This window comes from Poecilia formosa, unplaced genomic scaffold (genome assembly GCF_000485575.1).
Source record: "Poecilia formosa unplaced genomic scaffold, Poecilia_formosa-5.1.2 Scaffold104, whole genome shotgun sequence".
Lineage (NCBI taxonomy): Eukaryota > Metazoa > Chordata > Actinopteri > Cyprinodontiformes > Poeciliidae > Poecilia > Poecilia formosa.
In genome coordinates, this window is record NW_006800043.1 from 1,206,899 (window position 1) to 1,232,184 (window position 25,286).

At 40.0% G+C, this 25,286-nt stretch overlaps 1 protein-coding gene across 7 annotated transcripts in view; it reads right to left on the reverse strand.

The window, feature by feature from the left end:
• kmt2cb (lysine (K)-specific methyltransferase 2Cb) overlaps positions 1 to 25,286 on the reverse strand; it is a 76,683-nt gene that overhangs the window by 33,031 nt on the left and 18,366 nt on the right. For 6 of the 7 annotated variants that reach the window (XM_007559408.2, XM_016674934.1, XM_016674935.1 and 3 more), the window contains exons 4-24: positions 22,660 to 22,807; positions 21,968 to 22,165; positions 19,862 to 19,971; positions 19,595 to 19,704; positions 18,863 to 19,025; positions 18,608 to 18,779; positions 17,728 to 17,842; positions 16,137 to 16,312; positions 15,684 to 16,036; positions 9,789 to 9,869; positions 8,941 to 9,662; positions 7,428 to 7,547; positions 3,840 to 3,956; positions 3,542 to 3,646; positions 3,179 to 3,283; positions 2,478 to 2,659; positions 2,036 to 2,200; positions 1,837 to 1,943; positions 1,620 to 1,691; positions 1,330 to 1,542; positions 187 to 306 (exon numbers count right to left, since the gene is read on the reverse strand). In XM_007559408.2, coding sequence (XP_007559470.1) covers positions 187 to 306; positions 1,330 to 1,542; positions 1,620 to 1,691; positions 1,837 to 1,943; positions 2,036 to 2,200; positions 2,478 to 2,659; positions 3,179 to 3,283; positions 3,542 to 3,646; positions 3,840 to 3,956; positions 7,428 to 7,547; positions 8,941 to 9,662; positions 9,789 to 9,869; positions 15,684 to 16,036; positions 16,137 to 16,312; positions 17,728 to 17,842; positions 18,608 to 18,779; positions 18,863 to 19,025; positions 19,595 to 19,704; positions 19,862 to 19,971; positions 21,968 to 22,165; positions 22,660 to 22,807 — 3,654 coding nt within the window. The remainder of the gene's footprint in view (positions 1 to 186; positions 307 to 1,329; positions 1,543 to 1,619; positions 1,692 to 1,836; positions 1,944 to 2,035; positions 2,201 to 2,477; positions 2,660 to 3,178; positions 3,284 to 3,541; positions 3,647 to 3,839; positions 3,957 to 7,427; positions 7,548 to 8,940; positions 9,663 to 9,788; positions 9,870 to 15,683; positions 16,037 to 16,136; positions 16,313 to 17,727; positions 17,843 to 18,607; positions 18,780 to 18,862; positions 19,026 to 19,594; positions 19,705 to 19,861; positions 19,972 to 21,967; positions 22,166 to 22,659; positions 22,808 to 25,286) is intronic. The other variant, XM_007559405.2, reaches the window with a different exon arrangement.

Below are 25,286 nucleotides of genomic sequence, written 5' to 3' on the forward strand. Positions count from 1 at the left end.
GTTTAAAGCCTAGCCTTTATTGTCTCTGTAAAGTGGCAAAATAATGCAGGCTTGAAAACACCCGACAGACCCCTCTGTGCATCTGAGGCCGTGAGATGGCAGCACATCTCTGCAGCTACAACGCTGGGCATGTACTGCACCATTTTATGCTTCAGGAGAGCTGTCTCCTTGGATCAGGTGCCCTACCCGGTCGGTACGGTTTCCTCTTCCTCTTCTTGACGCCGTCGGCCCCTTTGGAGTCATCTTCCGCTGGCTCTCGCTCCAGGCTTGAGTCAGACTTTGTCTCGCAATCAAGGAGCTCCGCCTCTGTAAGAGGTAGAGAAGTGATGATTAGTGACAGCCCAGCAGCTGAGAACACCCCAGTCAGGCCCCTCAAAACAGTAACAGGGTCAGTTTCGTCCAAACCCCACTCCATAGCAAAATATTCACCTGATTAAACTTCAACTGCACAAGTTCCAAGACTGAATATCTTTCTATTATATGTACACTGATCAAAATAGACCACAGGCTACTATAGCAAACAAATGAAATTTAAATTAGTTACATTGAGCACACGCTCATATAGCAGCTGCTTTTTTTTTTTTTACGTGATTGTTTCACACAATGATTATTGCCAGCTGAACATTTGTCAAGCAGATAGTCACCGACACCATAAGGTCATTACTAAAGAATCTGGCTGTACACAGTGTGCTGTATACAAACATATTAATAGAAAGTTGAGTGGAAGGAAAAACTGGGGCAGAAAGTTGCACAAGCCATCCGATTTTATTTTTCAGAAGGACTCAGCACCTGCCTCTGCTGTCAGTAGTACTAACACTTGTTTTAATGAACACAGTATCATTATGCTTGATTGGCCAGAAACTCATCAGACTTGAACACCATAGAGATCCTGAGGACTCCTGTCACAAGGAAGACATGAGACACCAGAACCAATAATCAAAGTAAACTGAAAGTTGCTATTAAAGGTCCCTGGGCCTCCATAACAGCATGGCAGTGGATCAGTGTGTTCCATGCCACAACACACTGATGCAATACGTAGACATACTGGTCATTAGGCCAATATTTCTGTATTAAAAAATAGCTTCTCTGTTTTCTACAATGTTCTATTTTTGCTAGACACCGAGTCATGGGTCGTCTTTATTTACAAGCTATGAAAGAACAGAAATAAACCCTTGAAATGTATCCCTCTCAGTGGAAGAAACCTATCTAATCTTAAGATTAGATTCTTTATTTGAATTACAAAAATATATACATTTTTAATGACATTTAATTTCCTAAAATGGGTCGGTACAACGGGATTACATGCAGGTTGTATGAGATCACGGATACCTCTGTTGTCCTCCATGTCTTCGTCTCGAGACAGTTCTGAGAGAGGGTCCACGGGGGCCTGCAGCACGGCCACGCTGTTCTGGTTAATGATCTTCAGCTTTAGCTTTGGTTTGGGTTTCCGTCGTCGTGACGCAGCAGCAGACAAGCTCTGGAGCTGACAAAGTCCCGACTCTGTCAAACAAACACCATCCTGGGTGTAGGTCCGAGACAGATCTGAACAGAAAAACGGCAAAACGGGTTAAATACTTCAAAAATAAATACCCATCTCCTTCGGGTCGCTTTAAACTTACCAAAATCTTTAGCTTTGGAAAATGTCTGTGTCACAAGTAGTGGCTCGGTGATCTCTCTTGTCTTTGTTATAACTGCAGCAGAACCAAAATGTACAAAAGCAGTTCGGTAATTTAACAAAATAATTATTAAACACGTGGCAATAAAAACACAACACATTTGCTTTAATTAAAAAAAAAACCAAAAAAAACCCATTGTGCTAAATCACTACTCTCCCACCTTTTGTGGTCTTAAATGTTCGGCACATGGTGCAGTCGAAGCTGCTCTCTGCCGCCTTTTCTACATCATCTTCTGAATGAAGATTCTGACAAGAAGCATGAAACCATCTGCAGAGAGGAGAAGACGTTCAGATAGTTTCCAGAGAGTTAGTCGGGGTTCTGCATTCCTTCCATGACAGTTCTGCAGGAACAACACAGACCTGTCACACTGGCGGCACTGAACAATGATGGTGCCCTCGCTGTAGTCCACCAGGCAGACTGGGCATGATGTAAGGCTGGCACAGGGAGCACACTGGGTGTAATTATTTTGCCAGTCACACCTCAGTCCTGGAGTGGTTGCACCACAGTGCGTGCAGGACACACACCTGCAGGAGATGGGAGAAAAACAATGGTTAATTTAGTCCAAATTATTTCCAAGAGGATAGAGATAAAAACAAAAAAGCAACATTAGGCCACATATGTTACATTAAACAATTATTTTGTTTAGCCTTAAAGAAAGCATCACAGAAAAAAAGTCATACATTGGGAAAGAGTGAAGTTAAATAAACCGGAATGTGAGTCTGCAAGGCATCAGTTCAATACTAATTTAAAAGACTTACTGCTTGAAGCCCATTTGAGCACAATGATCAAAGAGTTACTCACCACTTGCACTTCCAGCTGTCCTTAGGAACATTCTGCAGAGGAGGGTCCAGACAGTATGTGTGATAGCTGATGTCGCAGTCGTCACACAGCAACAAGCGGCCAGGATCTGTGGCTTGCCCACAAGCCTCGCACACCGTACACTCAAGACATCGCCAGCCTTTACTGAGCACCACCTTGGTGATCTGCAAACAGAACAGCAGTAACAGACATGGGAAATGTAGTTTCTGCCCAGCAAGCCATCTTTTAAAATCTTTATCCTATAGAAAATAGGAAGTCCTCTATTAATTTTTGACAAATAGTTTGACAGTGAGCAGTCGTATAATGTGGGTTATGGGAAAGCTGCGCCAAAGAGGGGATAGAGAGAACAAAATAAAGAAAAAGAAAAGAAAGACTAAGAAGAGAAGGAAAGAAAAGTTCATACATGAGCAAAAGAGACGAAAAACAAATTTAAAAGGAAAGCCACAATGAGAGAAAGATGGATACGTGGGGGGAAGGAAGGGATGGAAGTCCAAATCAATCAGAGATAGAACTCAAGTTTGGAAGGACAAAAACAAGGAAGGAAAGATATTGAAGGAAAGTAGTCAAGACATGAGGGAGTGAGGAAGTAAACAGAAGGGAAACAAAGCAAAAAGAAAGGTAAGGCGGAACAACAAGGAGAGATTAACAAGGTAGTAGATGAAAAAGGGAAAAAAAAACTATACCTTTATACCGACACAGAAGGGATGGTAGCACTGGCCACACTGTACACAGGCCAGCAGACGTCCCTCTGCACCGAGACCGAAACTCCCACACACCACACACATGTCCTAAAAGGGAAGACAGATATGAGTAAACTAATTTCAGTGCAATGGCTGAGTTACGCCAGTAAGTTTCAGAGGTGAGAGTAAAACAAGGCTTGGTTATTTCTATGTTTGTGCTGTTGGGGGGGGGAAAGAACTCCGGAGGCCAAATTTTTAAGCAAACATTTTATTATGAGGCCATTTAGCGTGAATACTGAAATTCATGGTCAGGAATTTCAAATTAAAATCAGAATGTGCACAAAACAGATGGGCACACATACGAACCTGTTTCAGCGTGAAACTGTCATTGCTGGAGAAAATTACGACAGTGTTGTGCATCGCATTTTCCTCCTCTTCTTTGAGTGGGTATTGTGTTTCTATTGTGGTGATCTGCAAATAAAAAGGAAAAAAAAAACACGCAAAAAATTAACATATAAATGGGAGAGCGCAGGCTTCAAAAAATATTTTAACATTGTCAAATAATCAAAGAAAAATGACATAATCTTTGATATGAACATCATCACTGCTTATAAAACAGCTGTTTGCTAAACAAAGTATTTAAACAATCTCGTAAAGATCATACCCCAGGGTTGATGCTGGGACTCACTCCGTTTTTGCCTCTGGCTCTGCCCCGTCCAGCTCTGCCCGACAGTCCTGCTCCTCTCGGCCTCCTCCTACCGGGAAAGCCTGATCCTCGACCCTGCAGATGAACAAAAAACACAAAATGGCCAATTCAGTCTAACCATGGCAATCACAATTTACCGTCATACAAACTCAAAAGTACAAGCCCAAGCTCCGTCTGATTGTAAAAGTCTGCTCCTTTTCTTAAACACCTCTTTGGATGCTGAATGCCCAATTCATTTAGCTAAAGGTGCAACTATTAACCAAGATGCTTCTTCTGCAGAAGATTTGCTAGACAAAAAATATACAATTTATTAGCTCAACAGCTGCATTTCTAGTTCATTTAAGAGACTGTGTATTGTAACAACTGAGGCCTGTCAAACTAGGACAGCGTTATATATGCAAATTGTTATACTGAGAGTTCACTCATTGACGGGACAAAGGAGCGACTGGACACTTCTTCAAGACATATTTGCTCCACATGCTAAAATTACACATTTCACAAATTGACTGAGGCAATAATGGTTCACGGGTGATGTGAATGTCATGGTGAGGGGATAAAAACAAAACTTATTTATGATAGGTGACACATTTAAATCAATATTAAACACTGACATTACATATTGTATGGTTCCAAGAAAGCAAACCTAATTTTAACTCGACAGCACTCTGTGCTTCTGCATTCAATAAAAATGAAGGCAGCGACTCTTCTTCAAATTAGAACTGCAAAATATTTACTGGATCTTCACGATATATCAAAGCCATTGTTCCTACACAGCATTTCACATGTAAAAAATGTTGTGTAGGAACAACAGATGTTAAAAAATAAAAATAATAATAATAATAAAAAAAGAAAAATCAAAGTTTTTCTTTGTTTTTAGCCCTTTATGGCTATTTGTTATAATAAACTACTAAAGTTCACAATGAGTCTGTGGAGGTCTCTCTACTGTAGCCAGTCATTATACATGAAAGTAAAAAAAAAAAGGGAGAAAATAAAGAAAAGGAGGAAGAGTGGAAAGAAGGGAGGGAGAAGGAAGGAAGGAAGCTAAGCAAACTCAGTTAAGCTAAGCTAATAAGCCCACTCTGGCTAATTAACCAGAAAAAAAAATAGCTGGTAGTGTTATTCTATACAGTAAAACAGCAGAGCACATAATAATAAGCACATTTGTTTAAAAATGTTCTACTAAATTTAGCAAGCGTTAATCCTATAATTTGCGCTATTCTTCCAACACTCTGCATTTTCTCTTAGGAAAAAAGGCTAAATAAGTACATGAAACCTCTAATGCGCCTTTTTAATCACAGTGAACGTCAACACATTCAATCTACGTGGAACTAAAATAAATGCTACATCCATCACTAAAACCATGTTTCCGTTTTGACTAAATCAATCAGAACGTTTATTAGGAAATTAATTTTTACGTTCAAATTTTACCATAAATACCGTCTTTTCATTATAGTGACACAATCTCTTACACACCATATGTAATGACATGATGGCCTCTAATAAAATTTCAAGTAAAATCTGGTGTCCAGAACTGAAACTGAAAATGGTTTTTCAGCAGGATAATGAGCCAAAACAGCAGAAATAGTTTAACCGACATAAAATCAAAGTTCTTCTATTGTCATCTCAGCCCTCAGATTGAACTGTTGGTTTTCTGTAGGAGTTAGGTCTGACCAAAAAAAAAAAAAAAGAGTAAAGAGTGAGTAACTCACATGAGAAGGCTACCATTTCCTTTTTCCCAGTTTGTGGATTTAAACTGTTACAAACAACAAACAAAAGTCTTGCAAACAACACTCTGAATGAATACTGGGTGACCATTAACAGTCATTTGTAATCAGTAGTAAAACAAACCAACACTCTTATTGCACCTTGGACTCCCACTGACGACTCAACATCCCTTCCCCCTGACATGATCACTGAAGGGAAGGCTGTTGCAACAAGTCAAGCCTGCATAACTTAGCGGGCAGACAAACCTCAAAAGCAAGCTCTCTTCATATTCTTCACAAAATGACCAGAAACGTCATTCTTTTCCAACACTAAACTGTATATTGAACACATTCTGGCAGTAAAAGCAATACAAGCTTATCAAATCTAATGTACAAGGAAGCTCGAGATATATCCTTCAACAATATGCAGAAGCTACAAATGAATACAAATTGAAAACATAGTTAACACAATATTTTTTCTAACATTTAGCAAAAAGTCACAACGTAACACACCATAAATTACATAAATTAATGCCTATGTGATGCTGATAATCTTTTTCTGTTGTTGAATTGCGGTCGTGTGAAGCTCCTTGATCTACGCGTCTGTTAGAAAGTGACTTCATAATACAGAGCGATTAAGAAAGTGAAAGCAGGTTCTTCCTGTACAGGTTTCACAGTGCCTTTGGCAGATTTTCTGCAGGGGTTCGAAAGCTTGACATGACTGTCAAGCTCCATCTGCTTGAATCTCCTAAAAATCTTTCCAAACAAAAAAAAAAAAAACATTTTGGCCACATACTTCAAATGTTCTGACAACCCAACTTCATTTAACACTGAACTGGAACTCTCACAAAGGCTTATGAAAAAAGTTAAAAAGGAAAAAGTCTAAAATCCACCAAAATATTGTACCATTCTTACAGTTAAACATTTTGATAATAAAAAAAATGGCTCCAAAGGTTTTCTCAAGCTAGCAACACAGCACTGCCCTGTCCCACCTGTTGCTGCATATTGCCAGGCAGCTGTGCTGAATGAAGACGCCAACAGATTTACCAACTTTAAGAAAAATGTCAACATGGCTATTTGGAAAAAAGAAATCTGACTCTTATAGATAATACAAAACAAAATGATTAAACCACACTTGGCAAGGTTTGAGCAGAGCATGCTTGTTAAGCAGCCAGCAGCAGACTGGCTACTTGAGTAGATAGCCCAAACAGAAACTAATACATACTTGCTATATTTGTGCTAAACTATAAAGTCTAGAACAGTGCACAGGAAAAAAAAAATTCTGTGCAGTCAGCACTTGAAATGTGAAATAATTTTGAATTGATATTCACAAGTTATTTTTGCTCCTGCCTATATAACAAAATGACAAATAATGTTACGGTCATTATTATAACCCTAACAATGACTTTTCTGTTTTTGTCAGGAGCATGACACAACGGTATTTTTTTCCCGCTCAATGCTGACTAGAGATACGTAATGAGTATATTACTCTTTGCACTTGTTGAAAAAGGAGCTGCAGAAAACCCAACAGTGTACAGTTGACGAAGGCAGTCTGAATTCAGTGCTAAAGTGATTATATAACATTTTGTGAAAAACCTAATACTCTCGTTCACTGAATTCAACTCCAATATGACAAATACTTTAAATCTTCTTCCTAGCATTTTTAGTAAACAAGTTGGCTTTCTTATGCCTCTTCTTACTCCAAAGTGTGCGTCATCATTTATTGCTGGCAGCATTACAGACTAGTGAAGCTCAGAAATACTCAAGAGAGTGAGCGTCACAATAAAAACGGTCAGAGAGGGCAGCTGCTGCCCTGCCATCTCTGGTGAGCCACTGTATTTACCACTCTGATGCTCCAACCGGGGCTGCCATAAGACTGCCTGGTCCTTGGGTCCCAACCCTCTGGCTGGTCTGGTGACCAGGAAAAGGGTGAGCACACACTGCTATGGGGGCTCCATGCACCCTAAGGTAAGAAGGGATGGGTGAGAGGGTGAGAGAGAGTGAGAGAGAGAGAGAGAGGAGGGAGGGAGGAGGGCGACAAAATGCAGCAACTTAAAAACAAAGCCGGCAAAGAAACCAAAACATACAAAAGAAGGATGTTAAAGAAATGTGGTGAGGTTCTCATGTAGTAACTTTAGATTAAAGTCGATACACATTCACTTACGGGAGGATCTTAAAAGCCAGAACATCTACAAGTCATTAAGTGACACGACGAGTTAAAGCTAATTCTCATTTTCCATGTGCCTAGTTTAAAGAGCAAAACTCGGACAAGCAAATGTGTTAGTTGCAGTTTGTGTAGAAGAATTTACTAGCGTTAGCGTGGCATTATAAAGTAGAAAAAGGGTGGGAAATAGACCTGTTATGTCTCTTTATGGCAATCATATGTTTGGCATGCTGACAAACAAGCAGCTGCATTCGCACAGCAAAACATCAGCGCATTAGCCATGCTTGACTAAAGAGACTGATTTATGCTTTTTAGAAAAGATTTTCCCATACTGGGTGTAGTAAATTAATTTGAGCCCTGTAATGCTTATTTAAGAGTTAAGATATACTACCTCTAGAAAAGAAAAAAAAAAAAAATTATCCAACTGAACTAGCTCCAATGGCACAAATTAATTCCAAATATTTTTTGAGAAAATTCTACGTTCTGTATGAGGCAGACTTAGGACTCCAATATCAAAATAATCTGAATATTTGGTGTTTAATCTCCCTACCGTAATATACTGCGTACAGCCACTCGCAGTATATTATGTAAATAGTAAAAGGAATTACTACTGCCGTTTCTGACTTAATGGATGTTCATCTTAAGTCAGACAATGACACAATGCCATGTTTATGACATGATCATGAGATGAATAGAAAGACAGATGATGATGATGTTTGAGGTGGATACCAGTAGGGAATGTTAGCAAAATATCTTCAATCCACCAAACCTCCATCTCCTATAGGGACTTGCGCACACGCACACGCACGCACGCACGCACGCAAACAAAAGACCTTTTCGCTTAGTTTTGAACGCAATGTTACAAAGGGAGTAGAAAAATAGCCACTTTCGTGCTTTACTTGCGTAGGGCACCGTAAGAGGTAAAGTAATGTTATAGACAGAAACAAACAAGTTCTTATCCCAAGCCTGAAGCTACTTCAATCACACAGAAACCAGTGACAGGAAAACTCTGATCATGTTTCAAAGAGCGTGACCCACAGGTAACACACAAAGAGGAGGTGAAGTAGGTGCACATTCCTATTAAAATCGCTTTGAATTTTTTAGCTGAATTGCAACAGGGAATCAGGTAGAGCGATTCCCTCTGTGCCAATGAATGGTAGTAAGCTCGACGATTAGCAGTTTGGCACCATACCTGTTTCACCCGAGGCCTCCCGGGAGAAAACTTCCTCTTTGTGATGGCCGGTTTTCCCATGCCGATCTTCGGCGTGAACGGTATGAGGTTTGTTGTTGGCATTATACTGCTGTGGTCACTCAGCGTGGGTAGGATCTGGGTCTGCGACGGGTCTCTGAGAGGCATCCCTCTGGCCAGAGGAGAAGAGTGCGAGGGAGAGGAGACCATTTCAGCCAATCTCTCCACAGCTGTTTTGACGGGTTTCTCCTCTGAAGACAAACCAGAAAATAACGCATTGGGCGTGCTGTCCAGTGTAGAGTTCATCTCCTCTGATCTACTAGAAGTTGAAGGCTTAACAGTCTCTGCCAAGTTCATGTGAAATGCACCCTCATTCTTCTCTTTGTTAGGTTGCTTAGGAGCAGTTTCCAAGAAAGAAGTCTTCACCACGTCCATACTTGAAGTTTGGTGTAGTGCGACTTCCATTGGTTGTTCCATGAAAGTTACTGATGTAGTACTTGGTTCTTTGGTGGTTGAGATGATGGCCTTAAAATCCTTTGTGCTGGGGTCGACCGTGCCCTGCTCGGGACAGGCCTCTGTATTTGCTGGCTTGATTAGCAACGTGATATCCTGCGTCTGTAGCGCCTCAACGGGCTGCTGGACAAGAAAGGGTTCCTGGCTTGGAGATGACAATGACGCGGAACTTTCTGTAGATGTGAGCTGGGGTCTAGCTGCTGGTTTTGTTTCTGTAAAAGGGTAAACAAAAGTTGGTGTTAAGAACATGAATGAATGAATTGAGGGGCATGGAAACCAACAACACTTTCAGCTGCAAAATCAGTCATGTTCGCAATAAATTAAGAAAATGTACAAACCTGGGTTGAATTCTGCTGTAATTTTGTTGACAGAGGGTTCAGTGCCCTGCATCTCAACAACATCTGCTCCTCCTTGGGCTGCTAAAGAGAGAAAGAGGAACACACTTATTAGTTTACAAAAATACTTCAGCGACAGGATAATAGCATATTGTAGAAAATCAACAACAAGCGAGCTCATGAAAGGAATTGTTTTAGGTTTTCACTGCCTTAACTAGCCCTGATGAATGATCCGCAGGCCGAACACTAAAAATCCAATTATTTTCCAATCAGTGAATGCACCACATCCTGGAGGTACCAAATTGTTCTGGTAACAGGGCTCTTTAATGTAGAAGCTGTTGCTGTGTTAAAGGTAGCTATTTGATGCGAGTTGCTAAAAAAAACAAACTTAAAAAACAATAATTCTTACATTTTTTTCATCTGTGTCCTGAAATATTGGTGAAATCCTGCATCCTTTAAAACGGGTGTTCAGAAAAGCAGCAATGGCGGCAAAATTATTTGTGCTGTGTTACACTTAAAATTACAAAAAATATTTTTTTTACAAAGTTTTTAGGCGAGAATGTAGATGTATAGATCTGAAATATCTGCTCAGTTCAACACTGAATCACTTAATTGCAATATTGTTTCAATTTTTTTGGAGATGTTTGCGCCTGTCGGCCACCGTAATGTACACCCTAAATTTGGACACAGCTGTTTTTTTGTTCGACTCCCTCTAGTGGTCTGGAGCACTTCCGTTTTCAGCACTTTTTGTTTGCATCTTTTCTTTTGTTTGCTGCATTTCATTTGTGGTTGCAGTCTTTTTTGTTTGCGTCTCTTTTTTTGTTTGCATCTCTTTTTTGTTTGCATCTCTTTTTTGTTTGCATCTCTTTTTTGTTTGCTACATTTTATTTGCTTTTTGTTTGCATCTCTTTTTTTTGTTTGCTGCATTTCATTTGCTTTGTGTTTGCATCTCTTTTTTGTTTGCTGCATTTCATTTGTTTGCGTCTCTTTTTTGTTTGCATGTTTTCTCTGTTGCTGCGCATTTGCACCTGTCGGCCACCGTACATCAGAGCTTTACGAAAACAGCAATCAGAAATCTAGCACAAAATCTCTGATCGGTGTAAGTCTCATTATTATTGACAAGAATCCTAAGGAGATGGATAACACCCACAATAACAAATAGAAAAGTAAAAAACCAAAACAAAAAAACAAACAAAAAACAATAGAAAGTACCTCAGACAGAAGCAACTACCGTGCAACTGGTTGCTACTGGGGGCCTACAGGTCAGAATGCACTTGAAATCATTGTTTTGCTTTTTAACAAACTGGTGACTACCATGCCCCTGCTCCAGATTTATTTTTTTATGTCCCATGTCTGTTTTGTTTAAAAGCTACCAATTCATTTAACTTGTGCTGTATGAATAGAACCAGTCATCCCTGGCTATCAGGGATCCACACATCGAGCCAATATTCTGCCAGACAGCATCTGACAGTACAGACAGCCTAGTCTTAAGGAGGCACCCACTATTTCAATCCACAAGTTCCCATGTCACACTGATCCTGACACACGCATGCACCTGCTACGCATCAATGCCAGGGAAGGGAGTAACCATGACAACCAACATCCCAGGGTCTGTGTGCTCTGGGCTCATGACTGTGCAGCTTGCAGGTGCTCATCCGGTGCTCATGCCGGAAAGTAAATTAGGAAGATGGGCCTACAACCATCTCTTGCCATCAGCTATTGACCAAGCTGAACACACATTCATTGTAATGAACTCTTTCCAATATTTTTTTACTCTCTGAATAAGCAAACTAAACAGTTTAGATTATTACATAACTAAAACGCTGCAAAAAAAAAAAAAAAAAAAAAAAAAATCCTAAAGTCAGGACTAACTTGCACATGCAGGGCAGATTTAATAGCATCTATTAAACGTCGATTAACCTGGAGCGGTGCTAAAACTGGCAGTCAAACAGCTCAAATAAAGAATTTTATTAAAGTACCCATTTGGGTGTATGCCAGATGAGTTATAATTGCAGCTGTTATCTTGTTTCATGTCATATTAAATTCAATCTATAGAGATACAACTGAGGTTTGCATGAGCGAGAATCAGAGTTTTACATTGAGTAATACCAGTAGTATAGCTACAGTATTACACCGCTAGTTGATTACATCTGATACAGACAATATTTAAATTAGTCTAAAGCATTGATTCAGTTACTTAAATCTTACTGCACAGATAGAGAGAACACAAATAGCTATTTAAACAGTTGTACCGTTTTCTCCTATACGTCAGTAAGAACACCAGAAAGCGGTTTCTAGAGAGCATAAAATATATAAATATTGGCTTCTGGTAAACAGTAAATATAAAATAGAACATCAAAATAGGCCATTTGCGCTCTGTGATGTCGCCGCTGCAGTCTGACGAGCCTGGTGTGTCATTAAGCAGATTAATACAAAATAAAATTCGCAGACTATTACAAGAAAGTGTGACCTAAAGTAGAACTGCGCAATACAGCAAATGGCAACGGTCAATCACAACATCACGGTTTTCAGGTCAGTAATAGCAAAAGACTGTTTTGTTGTGGACCGTTATGTTTTAAATGTTGTCATGCAACTTTCTCTATTTGCTAAATGTCAGGATATTGCATAAAGGAACACGGCCATGCTTTTAAACAGTTTGAGAAAGCCTAGCTGATATTATGATTTTATGACTTTGTGCCAAGACTAAATCAAAACCACAACAGTTGTTTGGAGGCACACTTTAATGTGTTTTAAAGCCACACCTCAAATACACCACTTTCTTGTGTGACATCACGGAAAAATTAAAAGCAACCAGCCGGGATTAGGTAGAGAGTTGTGTGCCTCCACGACTCCGGTTCATCCTTGGATACAAATATCCAGATACTTGAAGTCGCCATGTTTATCTGTTCCAGCAATTATGCAAGAATAAACACAATTTGAAATGATCCGCCATCTTAAAGTTTGAGGAGTCGTGTTCCGAGTCCCAGAGACTCTTTGAATCCCCAGAACAAAAAAACAAAAAAAAGATGTTGGCTGTAGCTGACAACAGTCATTGCTCACATTATTAATCCTGTACCTATATGGAAAGCCACACAGAAAGAAGCAAGCTATTATGGCATACTGAACATAGAAAAACTTGATTACTTTTATGAATCCACTGAGGCACAAAGACATTAACTTTTGGAGACAAGCCCTATGAAGTATTTGGTGAAGCTTGAAATCCTGAGAATGCCATCCTGATTGTGAAGGACAGGAGATGTAGCATCATGTTGTATGGGTGTTTTTCATAAGGAAAGTGTGTGGAAACATTAAAGCAACATTTCAAGGCATCATTTAGGAAGTTAAAGCTTTGCAAAAATGCTTCTTCCGAATAGACAATGACCGCAAGCCCCACTAAATTCATTAGACAATGGCTTAGAAAGAACAAAGTTAATGATTTGGAGCCCTGAATTCAATCCCATAGAGAATTTAGGGGCAGAGTTTAAAAGATGTTTGTGTGAGCAAGGTAGCATGCAAACCCAACTCAGTGGCACCATTTCTGTGAGGAGGAATGGGCCAAAATTACAGCAAACCAAGACGCTCGAGGAAGGAGACAGTTGATGTGATGAACTGGTCAACTCATCTGGCTGAACGAGCTCTACACACACAAGTATGAGAAACACTTGCTAAATAAACCCTCCTTAATTAAGATGGCCCAAACAGGCCTAACATATCTCAAAAAATGGAAAAGCGGGGAAAAGCTGTGCTTTTTCAGCCAAATCTAATAAGGGGATTGTAAATGACCAGAAGTAGAAAAAGAGTGAGCATCTGTGCCTAGTGTGCAAAACAAGCAGACAGACTGTGTGAGTAGTAATGAATGAGCCAGCATTGCTTCAAGGCAGGTTAGCAGACAGGGGACCCGTGATATAATCATAATACTCTCATCCATTCTCTACAGTCAGTTGAGTGGGCTGCCTCGACAAGAGTGGGCAGGATAGTGGGCTGCCACTGGCATCCCTAACCTCGCTTGCCGTACATATTTGGGGAGGAATTTTGCACTTCAGTCCTGGCTGACCTCACTTGGACCAGATTGCAGTGCAATGCACTGTCGAACCACAGGTGTTGGTCTTAGTTTTGGAACGAGTGCAACTCTGAAATGACTCTTGGTGCAAATAAGATTATGGGCATGTGGGTTTCTAACAAGCTGCACAGTGCCGCAGTTGGTAGAGCTGTTGCCTTGCAGCAAGAAGGTTCTGGAGTTTGCATGTTCTCCCTGTGCATGCGTGGGTTTTCTCCGGTTTCCTCCCACAGTCCAAAAAACATGACTATCAGGTTAATTGGCCTCTCCAAATTGCCCCTAGGTGTGAGCGTGTGTATGTCTCTGTGTTGCCCTGCGACAGACTGGCGAGGGCAACACGGGTGTACCCCGCCTCTCGCCCGGAACGATAGATGGAGATAGGCACCAGCAACCCTCCCGACCCCACTGAGGGACAAGGGTGTAAAGAAAATGGATGGATGGATGGATGGATGGGTTTCTAACAAAAAATTGCAAATCCATGTACAAGTCAATAAAAAAAAAAAAGTATAAATCTTGAGTGTTTGGTCAGTTTCTCAAAATTATAAGTTAGGTTTATCAGATGTCATTATCTAGTAAAACACAGGTAGACTTTACCTTAATGGAAAAACTACTTAGTGATTTAACTGAAATCTACACTTTTGACATTTATTACCTACATATGTTTCTTAAATTAATACAGAAGACAAATCTTTCATTCTTGCTCAAAGGCAATCCATCCCAGCATCCCTATACATTAGAGGGAGCACATTATACTTCCTTTTAAACAAGTTAGGATAGACCTACAGGCTATACAAAACATTACATTTTTCCACAAAATCATTCTCACATAATGAGATTTCACTTTCACAGTTCTACCCATTCTGACCTCCGTTTGTAATGAGCTGTCTAAGAGCCTCCTGTCTCTTATGTAAATAAGTTACTGTTGGCCACACAGCAGCAGTGGAAGCGTAAACTCTGTTTACACTCGCACTTTAGACGCATGAAAATGGCCGTACAATTGTATAGCTGCACATCTTAGGCCCTGAGTCAGACCCAGAATGAGTGGGGGCTCCTACACAACCATCAAGGACTGAACAAGTCAACAACAAAACACTTGCCTTTTCAGCAGCCATTGTACAGCGCATACAGCGGTAAAACTAGCTGACTAGCTTTTCTTGTGTTCATATGAAACAGAAAGGTGTCCACTGACTGACATCAGCATTGAGAGGTCTTTTAGATGGCTCTTTTTCCAGACGCCAAAAACATTACTTTATTGCCAGAAAATGGCTAGTTGTTTTTTTAAGCACTTGTATTGTTTCTAGAAGCAATAGAGACCATAAAGGAAGTACAAAAATTGAATTGCACATAATAGGTCCTTTTAAAGTAATTTAAAACCAGAGAATTATGAAGAGCAACACTGTTTTAATCTGCCACTAGTGGGACACCATATGCTAGTGTGCGAACACTCAGATGTCTCCTTGAAAATAAGGGAGTGTTTCTTTCCGCTGCGGTACACACAACACTTCTTACAATTCTTTTACCTTCAGACAACTTTCACACAACTTAATTAACGCTGCTATTGCAGTACAGGCTGGTATGGCAAACCATTTCTCTGAACTGTATCTCTGTGGCCAGCTGTTCTTTGAATGGATTCTCAACCACAAACCCTGGGTTTCATTTTCAATCACACAAGCTGAAGCTCGGTGTGTGATGCAGCCATTGTTCAACATGTTCAAAAACGCAACAATTTTTGGGCTTATCTTATGCAAATTCGAGATTGTTTGATCAACAAAGAGAAAGGGAGAAAAAGATAGAGAGGATGAGAGACTAAAGTGTGTGTAATCTTTTGAACAAAGACCCACCAGGCTTTTGGTCTGGCATGGACAACTTCTCCTCCTGGACGGTGGCTTGAGCAGGCTCTGGATCAGAGTGCAATGGAACAGCGAGTAATTCCGGTTTGGGATCATTGTGCATTTCAGGGGACAGCTGAACACCAGGTTCAAGGTCTTTGTGCTTTTGAGCCGGCGGTAGGCCAGTCTCAGAGTCTATGTGCATGGGGGCCGGCTGAGGACTGAGCTCTGGGCCAATGTCCATGTCCTCTGCCTCCAGCGCCCGCTCTGCAGCAGAAGACCTGCAGTTGGAGCAAACATAGTCCTCCCTGGGGTGGATTTCTCCATGGCCTGAGTTCTGACGCTCACATTCCAGGTGTAGCCATCTGACAGGAGTGCAAAGGAATTCACAGGATTGTTCAACAAATATTTCTACAACACAAATGGTAAGCAAAAGGGCCGAGCACTTGTTTTTTTTCCCCTTACCTTTTACAAGTCTGGCAGAGTAGTAAGTCTTTGTGATGCTCAGGGTCCAGGATGCAGGAGCACATTGGACAGCACAGAGCGGGGTCCTGGTTCTGGACACAGTTCTCACATAACAGACTGGTGTGGTGCCATTGTCCACTGGTTCGTGTTCCGCACTGGATGCAAACCCTGCAGTTCTGTGGAGAAAGTGGCATAATATGCTAGAGCCATTTAGACCAAGTATAGTACAAAAAATAGAGGAGTCATTTCATTAATAAATATATGCCAGGATTATTTAATCCTAAATCTACCTTAGTTATATCAGTAGTTTCATTTATATTTGTTTTGGCTTTATGCTGAATCTTAACTATTTATTTCACGTAAAAGCGCCACATCAAAAAATACAGCCTAGTTGACAGAAAGACTGAAAACAGGGAAGAGCAACAAGCTGCTGTTTTAAACCTGCAATCATGGTTTATAATAAAACGTTTTCAGAAAAATGGGAGTTAAAGCTTGGGAATGAGGCATAGCATTTTTTTTTTTTTTTGCTATTCTCCATGAGAATGAGGAATCTAAACATGAAAGTGTGAATATGTAGACAAGATACATTTAAAGCTCAAAAATGTATGGCACAGATTTTAAGCCGCTATGTTAAATTTGATATGCAAAACATGCAAACGATGAAAATAAAAGGTTCCTCAGAAAATTTGGTTAGAAAATATTTTCTAAAAAAAAAACAAAAAAAAAACATCACCTAATTTCTTTTTAACATCCACTTAAAGCTTATTCATGAAATGTACAATCACACAACTGAGTTTGCAGTTTATGAGACCAACCACCCACATAGATCGACAATGTTTATTTTTTTTTTCTTTCTAAAGAAAAGATTCTGCAACTCAATTCAACAAAGACGACGTCAGAGGAACATCGCACAGCAATGACACTGGAAAGATGACTATTTTTTTTTTCAATCTGTATGTCAGACAGACCACACAACTCAGAACAAAACTGACACACATATGGAGACAGGCGCTGAGACAGGCACTCATGCTGAGGAGATGTGAGCATCAACGATTTGTGTTGGCGTCATTATTCTGTGCTGAGTCAAGCACAGAAGCCAAAATGTGGGGGAACTCTTCACCTGCTGCTTCCTTCTCTGTGACCTACTCCACACAACACTTGTGCATGTACACGCAAGTACACTTTGTACTATCTTTTGGCGCTGAGGCTGAACTGAAACCTTTAAGGGATCAGCTGCTCCGAGTCATTTCTTTCAGCCACAATGTGCATATTCCTTTGGGTCCAAGTCGCTCTACCCAGCAACAGAGCCTTGGTGTATTTATTTTCTTCCCATCTACACACACACACACACAGGCACGCACGCACACACACTGAACACAACATGACTCTGCAAAAAAAAGAAAAAAAAAGAGAAAGAAAAAAAAGAGGAAAATGGAGTGCCATTATGTAAAAACAACGATTTAAACCAACCGCAATAATTTCTCACCGACTGTGTATCAAGTTTCACTGCTTTCATTACAGTTAAGTCAGAATTAAAAATAACTTTTTTTTCAATCAGTCAGGGGATCGAGAAGTTTAGGATGACTCCTACCTTACACCTCCACCCATTGGTTGGCAAAGAGTCGATAGCCGGTTGCAAGCAAAAGGTGTGGTAGCCTTTGTCACACATGTCACACACTAGCATTTTAGTGTCCTCTCCTGGGTTCCTACAGGCAAAACAGAAAACCAAGCGATATTGTGTAAGATTTGAGACGTCCTAATCAGAACCTTTTGTCAGATTCAAAGTCTTTTCTTTCACTGAGTCATATTTCAAAACTTCACTAAAATCAGGTATACATGATCTGCATGGACATTGTGAGTGTGTGCCACTTCATTACGATTTTTAGGTCGAAACATAAACAAGTTACAACACCAGACAAATGCCAACACTAGTTTTGGAAGACATGAATACAGAAATGCTGCTTAAGATATTTGCAGGACCTTCTATGCGGCAGCTGTTAGACTTTATCAACATCACTGACTGCAACAAGCTCAAAAAGTTGTTTACATTCATGCTGTTGCAAATTTTTAAACAACTAAATCAGAACGTGTTTATGTCCCATTATTTGCACATTTTAGCTTGCCGGTTTTTTTATGCATAAATATACAAGCACGGTTTGTACATTTCATTTTTAAAATTATCCAATTCGATTTCACGTTTCTTACAATATATTTGAATGTAACTTCAAATATAACATTTGGGCTTTCCACACAAAATATAAGACTTAAGCCTCAGTTTATATAAAGGTCAGAGGTTACATGAATTAAGCTTCAGGGTTAAACTCCCAGTTAGTTTTTTTTCACAAGCCACAGAGGCAAACAAAACAACGTGCATCATGCCTGGGAGCGGTGCAGAAACTAAGAAGGACCGCCAGTGAAAGAGACGGATTCTTTGTAAGGCTTCATTTAGGTGGGAGGTTAAAGTGACTCACTTGCATGTCTGGCAGACTTTGCACTCTGGGCACTGCCAACCTGCCCTTTTTAGAGGGGTCACTGCTATGTCCAGGCACATCCCGTGGTAATGCAGACCACAACTGGTGCAGAAGAGCTGGTCTAGTAGGTCCCCTGGGCTATCGCACAGCACGCAATTTACATCGTCTACAACTATCAAACCAAACACAACAGGCACATCAGTGAATATCTAGCACATGATATTCTTTGTGTAATGGTGCAACTTCTTAACTTACATTTGTGAATTGCCAATTCAATATGTTCTGGGCAGTGGAGTGAAAGACTTCTGATATCTTGAAATGTCCCAGCTGCCCCTGCGCAGGGGTAATGGTAGAGTTGAGCACATCCTTCTGCGCAGCACTTAATGGAGGCTCCAAGGCGCTTACAGTATGCACAGTGCTGTGGAGACAAAGAAAAATAACATAGGTTTTCTTAAAAACAGTCTTTGTCTGCAACAGCATCATAATTATACCAGCCTCATTAAAGGTTGTGACTAATACTGACTTAAAAAGAAAAAAAGAAAAAGGGAGGATGGATTAGATCCTTCAACATTTCTGGGGGAAAAAAAAACATGAATCTGTATTTTAGGTTTAAGAACAAAACAACAAAATCTCAAACACCTTCTATTGTCCGCCAACTCCATGAGTGTGAACTAATAGCCACAGTGGAGATCAAGTGGCAGAATTGCTATTCAGCTGCTGGACCGTTGGGCTGCAAACAATCAGAGAACTTTGAGCAGCAACACTGCTACCAGACACAGCCAACCGGCTACGAGAGCTGTGCACTGCTGAGTGGCATGACCTTTTCCATTTCACAGCTGAGAGATCCACGCTGCCTCTCTGACCTTTACCAGTCAGCCTGATCCAGCCGCTTTTCTGTGCCTCAATGAAGCAGTCCCTCCCTGCTGCCCTGGTGCATTAAGATGGTGTTAACACCCATTAGTCTACAGATGTTCTCCCTCCACTTACCTTTGTGCTCCCTGAGTCAATGGCTCTGTCCACGTTAAGAAGAGATTGTCCCTCGCCCTCACAAACACCGTCAGACCACAAGGCACAACTCTGATGTGCCCAACATTGCCCTAAAAAATTTCAAGTGATAAAGTATAAGAATAAAAACCTCCAAGGCAAAAACCAGCAATCAAATGGGGTTCAAATACAAAGTTCTCAAACAAAGAAAAGCAAAAAAAGAGAAAAAAAAATGCTTGGTTCAAAAAAAAAAGTTATCACCAATCCTACCTGACTCAAACAGAGACTGGACTTTAAGACCTTGTGGAAGGCCGACGTGAGAAAGCTCATCCCAAAATCGACTGGCAACGTCTGGTTCTTCATGGCAGGTTTCAGACTCACTGGAGGGAGGAGGAGGTGAAATTTAATACAGAAAGGAAGTTTAAAAAATTTCAAACGACATAATTATTATACGTAGACTTTCAAAAAGCTGAAATAAGGACACAAGAAAACTGAGATGAGGGGAAAGTAAAAGGCCATCTATTGTAGTGAATGAAGAGCCTGGTTGTCCTCAGTCATACAATGACTAAAAAGGATGTTTATTTACTTTACACAACACAGAAAATAAATGAAAAAGCACTAGCGTTTCAAAGGGACCTTCATTTCAATCAACAGACAAAAAAAATTAAAAAGATTGTTTTTGACAAGATTGCACACTCATGATGAGACGCCTTATTGTTTACAGCCTAATTATGTAATTATATTCACCTTTCTTCTTACAACTGCACCGTGTCTGCCCATCATACTAATTAAAAAAAATAAATAAACAAAAAAAAAAACATAAAAGGTACCTACTGCCTGGCAGACTGCCAGATCAAACCGCTCTACTCTCATGACAATATTAGGAACAGAGAAAACCAGAATTCACCTTATTAAAGCCAACAAATATACTAGGCTGTTGTTCAAGAAAGTCAGAGACAGCAGTGACCGGCCAGATCCAATGCCTCCCTAACAACAATATTCGGTGAAGAAGAAGTTACAGAGGGAAGAAGACCACAGGGTTACATAGCGTAATCCCTGCTTCTTCGATAACAGAGTGTGGTGTTTCACTTTGGGAGTCGCCGGTCACGCTGAGGCGATTCACATAGTGAAACTGAAAGCAAAATTGAAGTGGAATAGTAAGCTGAATTTTCCTTTCAGGCACGGATGGCGTGTTAGCGGATTCTTCAGACTGCTACTTTTTGAACGTGGAAAACCTTCAGCAGATAACAGGAATGCCGAACATATCATAGCAAAGATACTCCATTTTATCCTTAGAAGAGTCAAATTCTGTCAATCTGTCTCAGGAGTCTTCAGGAAAGTTGAGGAATTATGCTAAAACTAAGGGTCTGGGGGTGTTAATTACAGATACTTTTGTCCAATAATCTATAAGGCTTTACTATAGTTTCATATGTTCAGTGATGCGGAAGGAGACGGCTCTGTAGCTTTCTTTTTTTTAACGCAATTTTTAATGTACCTACATAGATTTTAATGTTACAGTATTTTAAATTCATATAGAAAGATTCTGTTTTATTCATAGCTCAAAGTCACAAACTTAAGTTAACAAAAATCAGTAGCAGCAGATTCCAGATTTACAAAAATCAGTAATCAGGCAAACTATAATTGATTTACCTCCAGAAAATGTCTTAAGAGATCAGAAAGAAAAAAACTGAAGAACACTCCAAGCATTAAAAAGGATGAGCACAAAGGCTAAGGAGATTTGTGGTTAATTCAATAATTTTTTTTTATTATAGAACTATGATGACTTTGGATATTAAGAAAATCAATAAAAATGAATTGGTCACAAAATAAAACCTCCAGTACCACAAGGGATTAAACCTAAAAACACTTGTGTACCGGTGTGACTTGAATAAATATTTAAAAGTGGCTAATATCCAACAGGAAAATAACATGAACCCTTCAGATTGGTTGGATAATGAGTTTTCTTTATGCAAATGGCTCCCAGTCACCCCATCTCAATTCCACCACGGAAAAAAAACCACTATAATAACGATGCAGACCCAACCATGCGGCACCAAAGTGTCAGTGTTGACAAAGTGGCAGGAAATAAATTCAAGATATTGTAATTTAAAAATGTGTCAGTTCTAAAAGGTAAAATATACTTTAATCAGCATCAAGATGTGATTCATTTAAAAATAAAAGTAACTCTTCAGCTTTATTTTATTATACAGTCAGACATTCAGCAACCTGCCCACAAAAGAAAACGTTTTAGAATACATTGTTCAAAACTTTTGGATTTGGAAGCAACATTTACAAACCACTTACATTTTTTGGTTAGTTTTTTTTCTACCTTTCTGATTAATCTTTTAAACAAAAACATTTCGAAGATGGGCTTACTTGGTTTCCTTCTCTCCTGAGGTGTCGTCAACAGCCGCTTTTGGCTGAGCGGTTACGTCACTGCCGTCGCTTGTCGAGCTTTCCTCACCATTATGGCTGACGGGTGTTTCATGCTGAGATGTGGTGCTGAATACTTGTAGTTCCCCCTGACCCAGAAGGCTACGACCACCACAGTAACAGAAGGCACAGAGACGCTCCCTGAAATCAAGAAAATGCTCATGTTTAACTGTGAAACCTACTGTGAATAAATACAAAGCAATTCATGTGAGCGTGAATTTAAACTTTCTTCACTTCTGGCAAAAGGCATTCAAACGGCTCTCTTTTTCCCCAATTTGAACCGAAAAACATAAATCGTACACACATCTGGACATGAAAATGTTTTGGATTTCTTAAGAAGAAAGCCATCGTTTAAATGACAAAGCTGCGTTGGTAATAAGATCCCAGGAGATGCTGCTGATCTGACCTCGGTCACTAACATCAATGGTACAGACACGCTACGAGATTGATTACAGCCTTTAACAAAGTGACACCTGGGAAGAGCGGACTGCATCCGCCACGCGATGACTTCCACACGTGTGTGCATGAGCAAGGCAAAAACCAATATTCTTCACCGGACAAACTGCACGTTTCTTTAATTCACATACATGTAACCAATATTAACTGTGGGTCAGGCAAAGTTTACTGCTACTGACCTGCTTTTGATTTCTCCACTTGCCGGGACAGATGGTCCTGTTGAACTCTCTGCTGGGGGGCTCTGGGCCAGAGGGGAAGGGCGTTTCTCCTCCTCTGGCGCCTCAGTGGTCTCCACTTCCACAGTCTCCACTGGCTGGATTTGTGTTTCTGGGGAAATAAACAACAAAACCAAGAAATTGATTTGTCAAATATCTACCAATAGCGTATCATGGTTTACAAATATATATATATATATATTAAGACATACCAATAACTATTGCAGGTTAATTGCACGGAAGTCAGATTTGAGGTCAAAACATCAAGCATTGATTACAGCTCGCCCACAAGTGAGGCAGAGAAAATAAACACTTCTCAAGTAGCAATGCTTATTCATAAATCATGTCAAGACTCACAACATCCTGTGTTTATTACCATTACATAATGACTCAATTCAAAAAACCTGAAAACCTGTATTATTACTTAGGAGTAACATTTAACTAGGTCAGTGCAGCAAACATTCAGTGACATCATGTGAAATTTCACACTGACAATTTAAAGATCTTTACATCTAAATAGCTTAACAATCAAGACAGTTAAAGAGTTGTGCAAGAAACTAGAAAACAGTTTTTGACATTGATATTCAGATATCTTTTACATACAGGCGCGTTTCAATAAAGAACAATATTAACAAAAGGTTATTTCCGTGATTTAGTTAAAACTAAAACTATGTTCATCTACTGTACAGCTTGTCCACTCAACACTTGGTCAGGGCACCTTCTGCTTGAATTCCAGAATCAATGCAGTTACATAGAGGCAATCAGCCTTTGACACAGCGGAAGTGTTTAGGAAGCCCAGGGTACTTTGACAGCAGCCTTTAGCTCATCTGCGTTGTTGGGGCTGGTTTCCTCCTTCTGACTTTAATCTGGACAATCAAGCACAGTGTCTTTTGGCAGCATGGGTATACACCAAGCCATGCCAAGAAATGAAATGAGCAGCTCCATGGAGCTTGTCTGCAGAGGGAAGAATTAATTTTTCTAAATTTCCTAGTAGACGGCTGGGTTTGACTTTGGACTCGATTAATCACAGTGGCCCAACACCAGCAGATGACATGGCATCCCAAATCACTGATCCAGTTCTTTGTCTTTTTTAGCCTGGTTAAGACATTTCTGGTTCTGTCTGTGGATCAGGAGAGGCTTAACACATGGAATGTGAGATTTGTAGACCATGTCCTGAATACGTCTGCGTGGTGCCTCTTAAATCTCTGACTCCAGCCAAATTCACTCCCACAAACATTTAAATAGCCTCTCCTTCATGATTCTCTTCAGTCATCACTGTTGCTTATGCACCAGTTTTTTTTTTTCCTTCCAGTCAACTTTCTATTACTATCAGGGTTTCCCCATGTGTATTATAAGCCTGGTGGGCTGCCAAGCTATAACCGCCAGGCTTGATTTTATAAAAATAAAATTAAATTAAATTAAATAAAATACACCAGGCCTTGTTGTGATTCCAAAAAAAAAATGTTTCTTAAAGCTGTAGCAGCCAAAACAAATAGACTCTGTGGCGCTAATTAAAAACTCAACAGTCAGAAAATGGAAAAGCTCGGTCTCATAAATTCAATCTCCCTGTTTATCCCTCTGTATCCAGCAGGGAGATGCAAAGTGCAGCGGGTCTAGCTCATCAGGCAGGGCCGGTCCAAGGTTGTATGGGACCTTGAGGAGAATTTGATCTAGGGGCCCCTCTTCCTGCTAGGAACATCAGTACCCACAATAGCATTTCATCGTGGATTTAGTGAAATCTGGGAGGGAAGGAATCGAGTTTTAGTGGTTGAGCTTAAAAGCAATCAGTGATAATTGTTATTTAATGGAAACCCTGACTATGCTGGCATCAAGCACTCTGAACAGCCAGCATCCAGGGCAATATCCATCTGTGGCTTGGTGTGGAAGGGGTACATTTTGAGAAACTGAATTTAGGGTATTCATAAACTGCATTAAAACATAGCAGAAATAAATGTTAGAAATATATCACTGAATTAAAAAAAAGTCTATAATGCATTTCACTTTCTAAATAAATAAATGTACTTTTTGAAATATATTCTATTTTATTACATCACTATAGTTTTTCATTTTTTAAAGCCCACAGCCAGAAAAGAAAAATAACCCAAAAAGATAAAAACGCATACTTTTTTTGTTCGCTAAATAAAAAATGACTGTGGTTTGAGGTAAAACAAAAGACGAGCCAGTTCACAGATTCAGAATTTCCCAATATCTCAGGCACGGCACCAGTGAAGAACTAAGATGTATAAGAATGGAAGGCCTGGTCATGTGATGTGATGTACACATAAAAAAGCACATAAATGGGTCTGAGGAGACTGATGGGATTTTAAAAAGCTTTTAGAGGGCATTAGCCTTGGGCTCTTTCCCACTGCACCTCAATGCCAATCTCGGAGCAAGAGGAATGATGGAAGTGGAGAGAGAAGAAAAAATGCACAGCCAATGCAGCATCGCAGTTCCATTTAAACCCTTTCAATTATAGCCCTAAAGACGAAGCATGGGGTGCTAAGAAAAAGCTCTCGCTCATAGTTCTCCTGGTGAGGGGACTCTGCTACCTTTATTGACACACTTCTTGATGCACTCTTGGCAACGGGCTG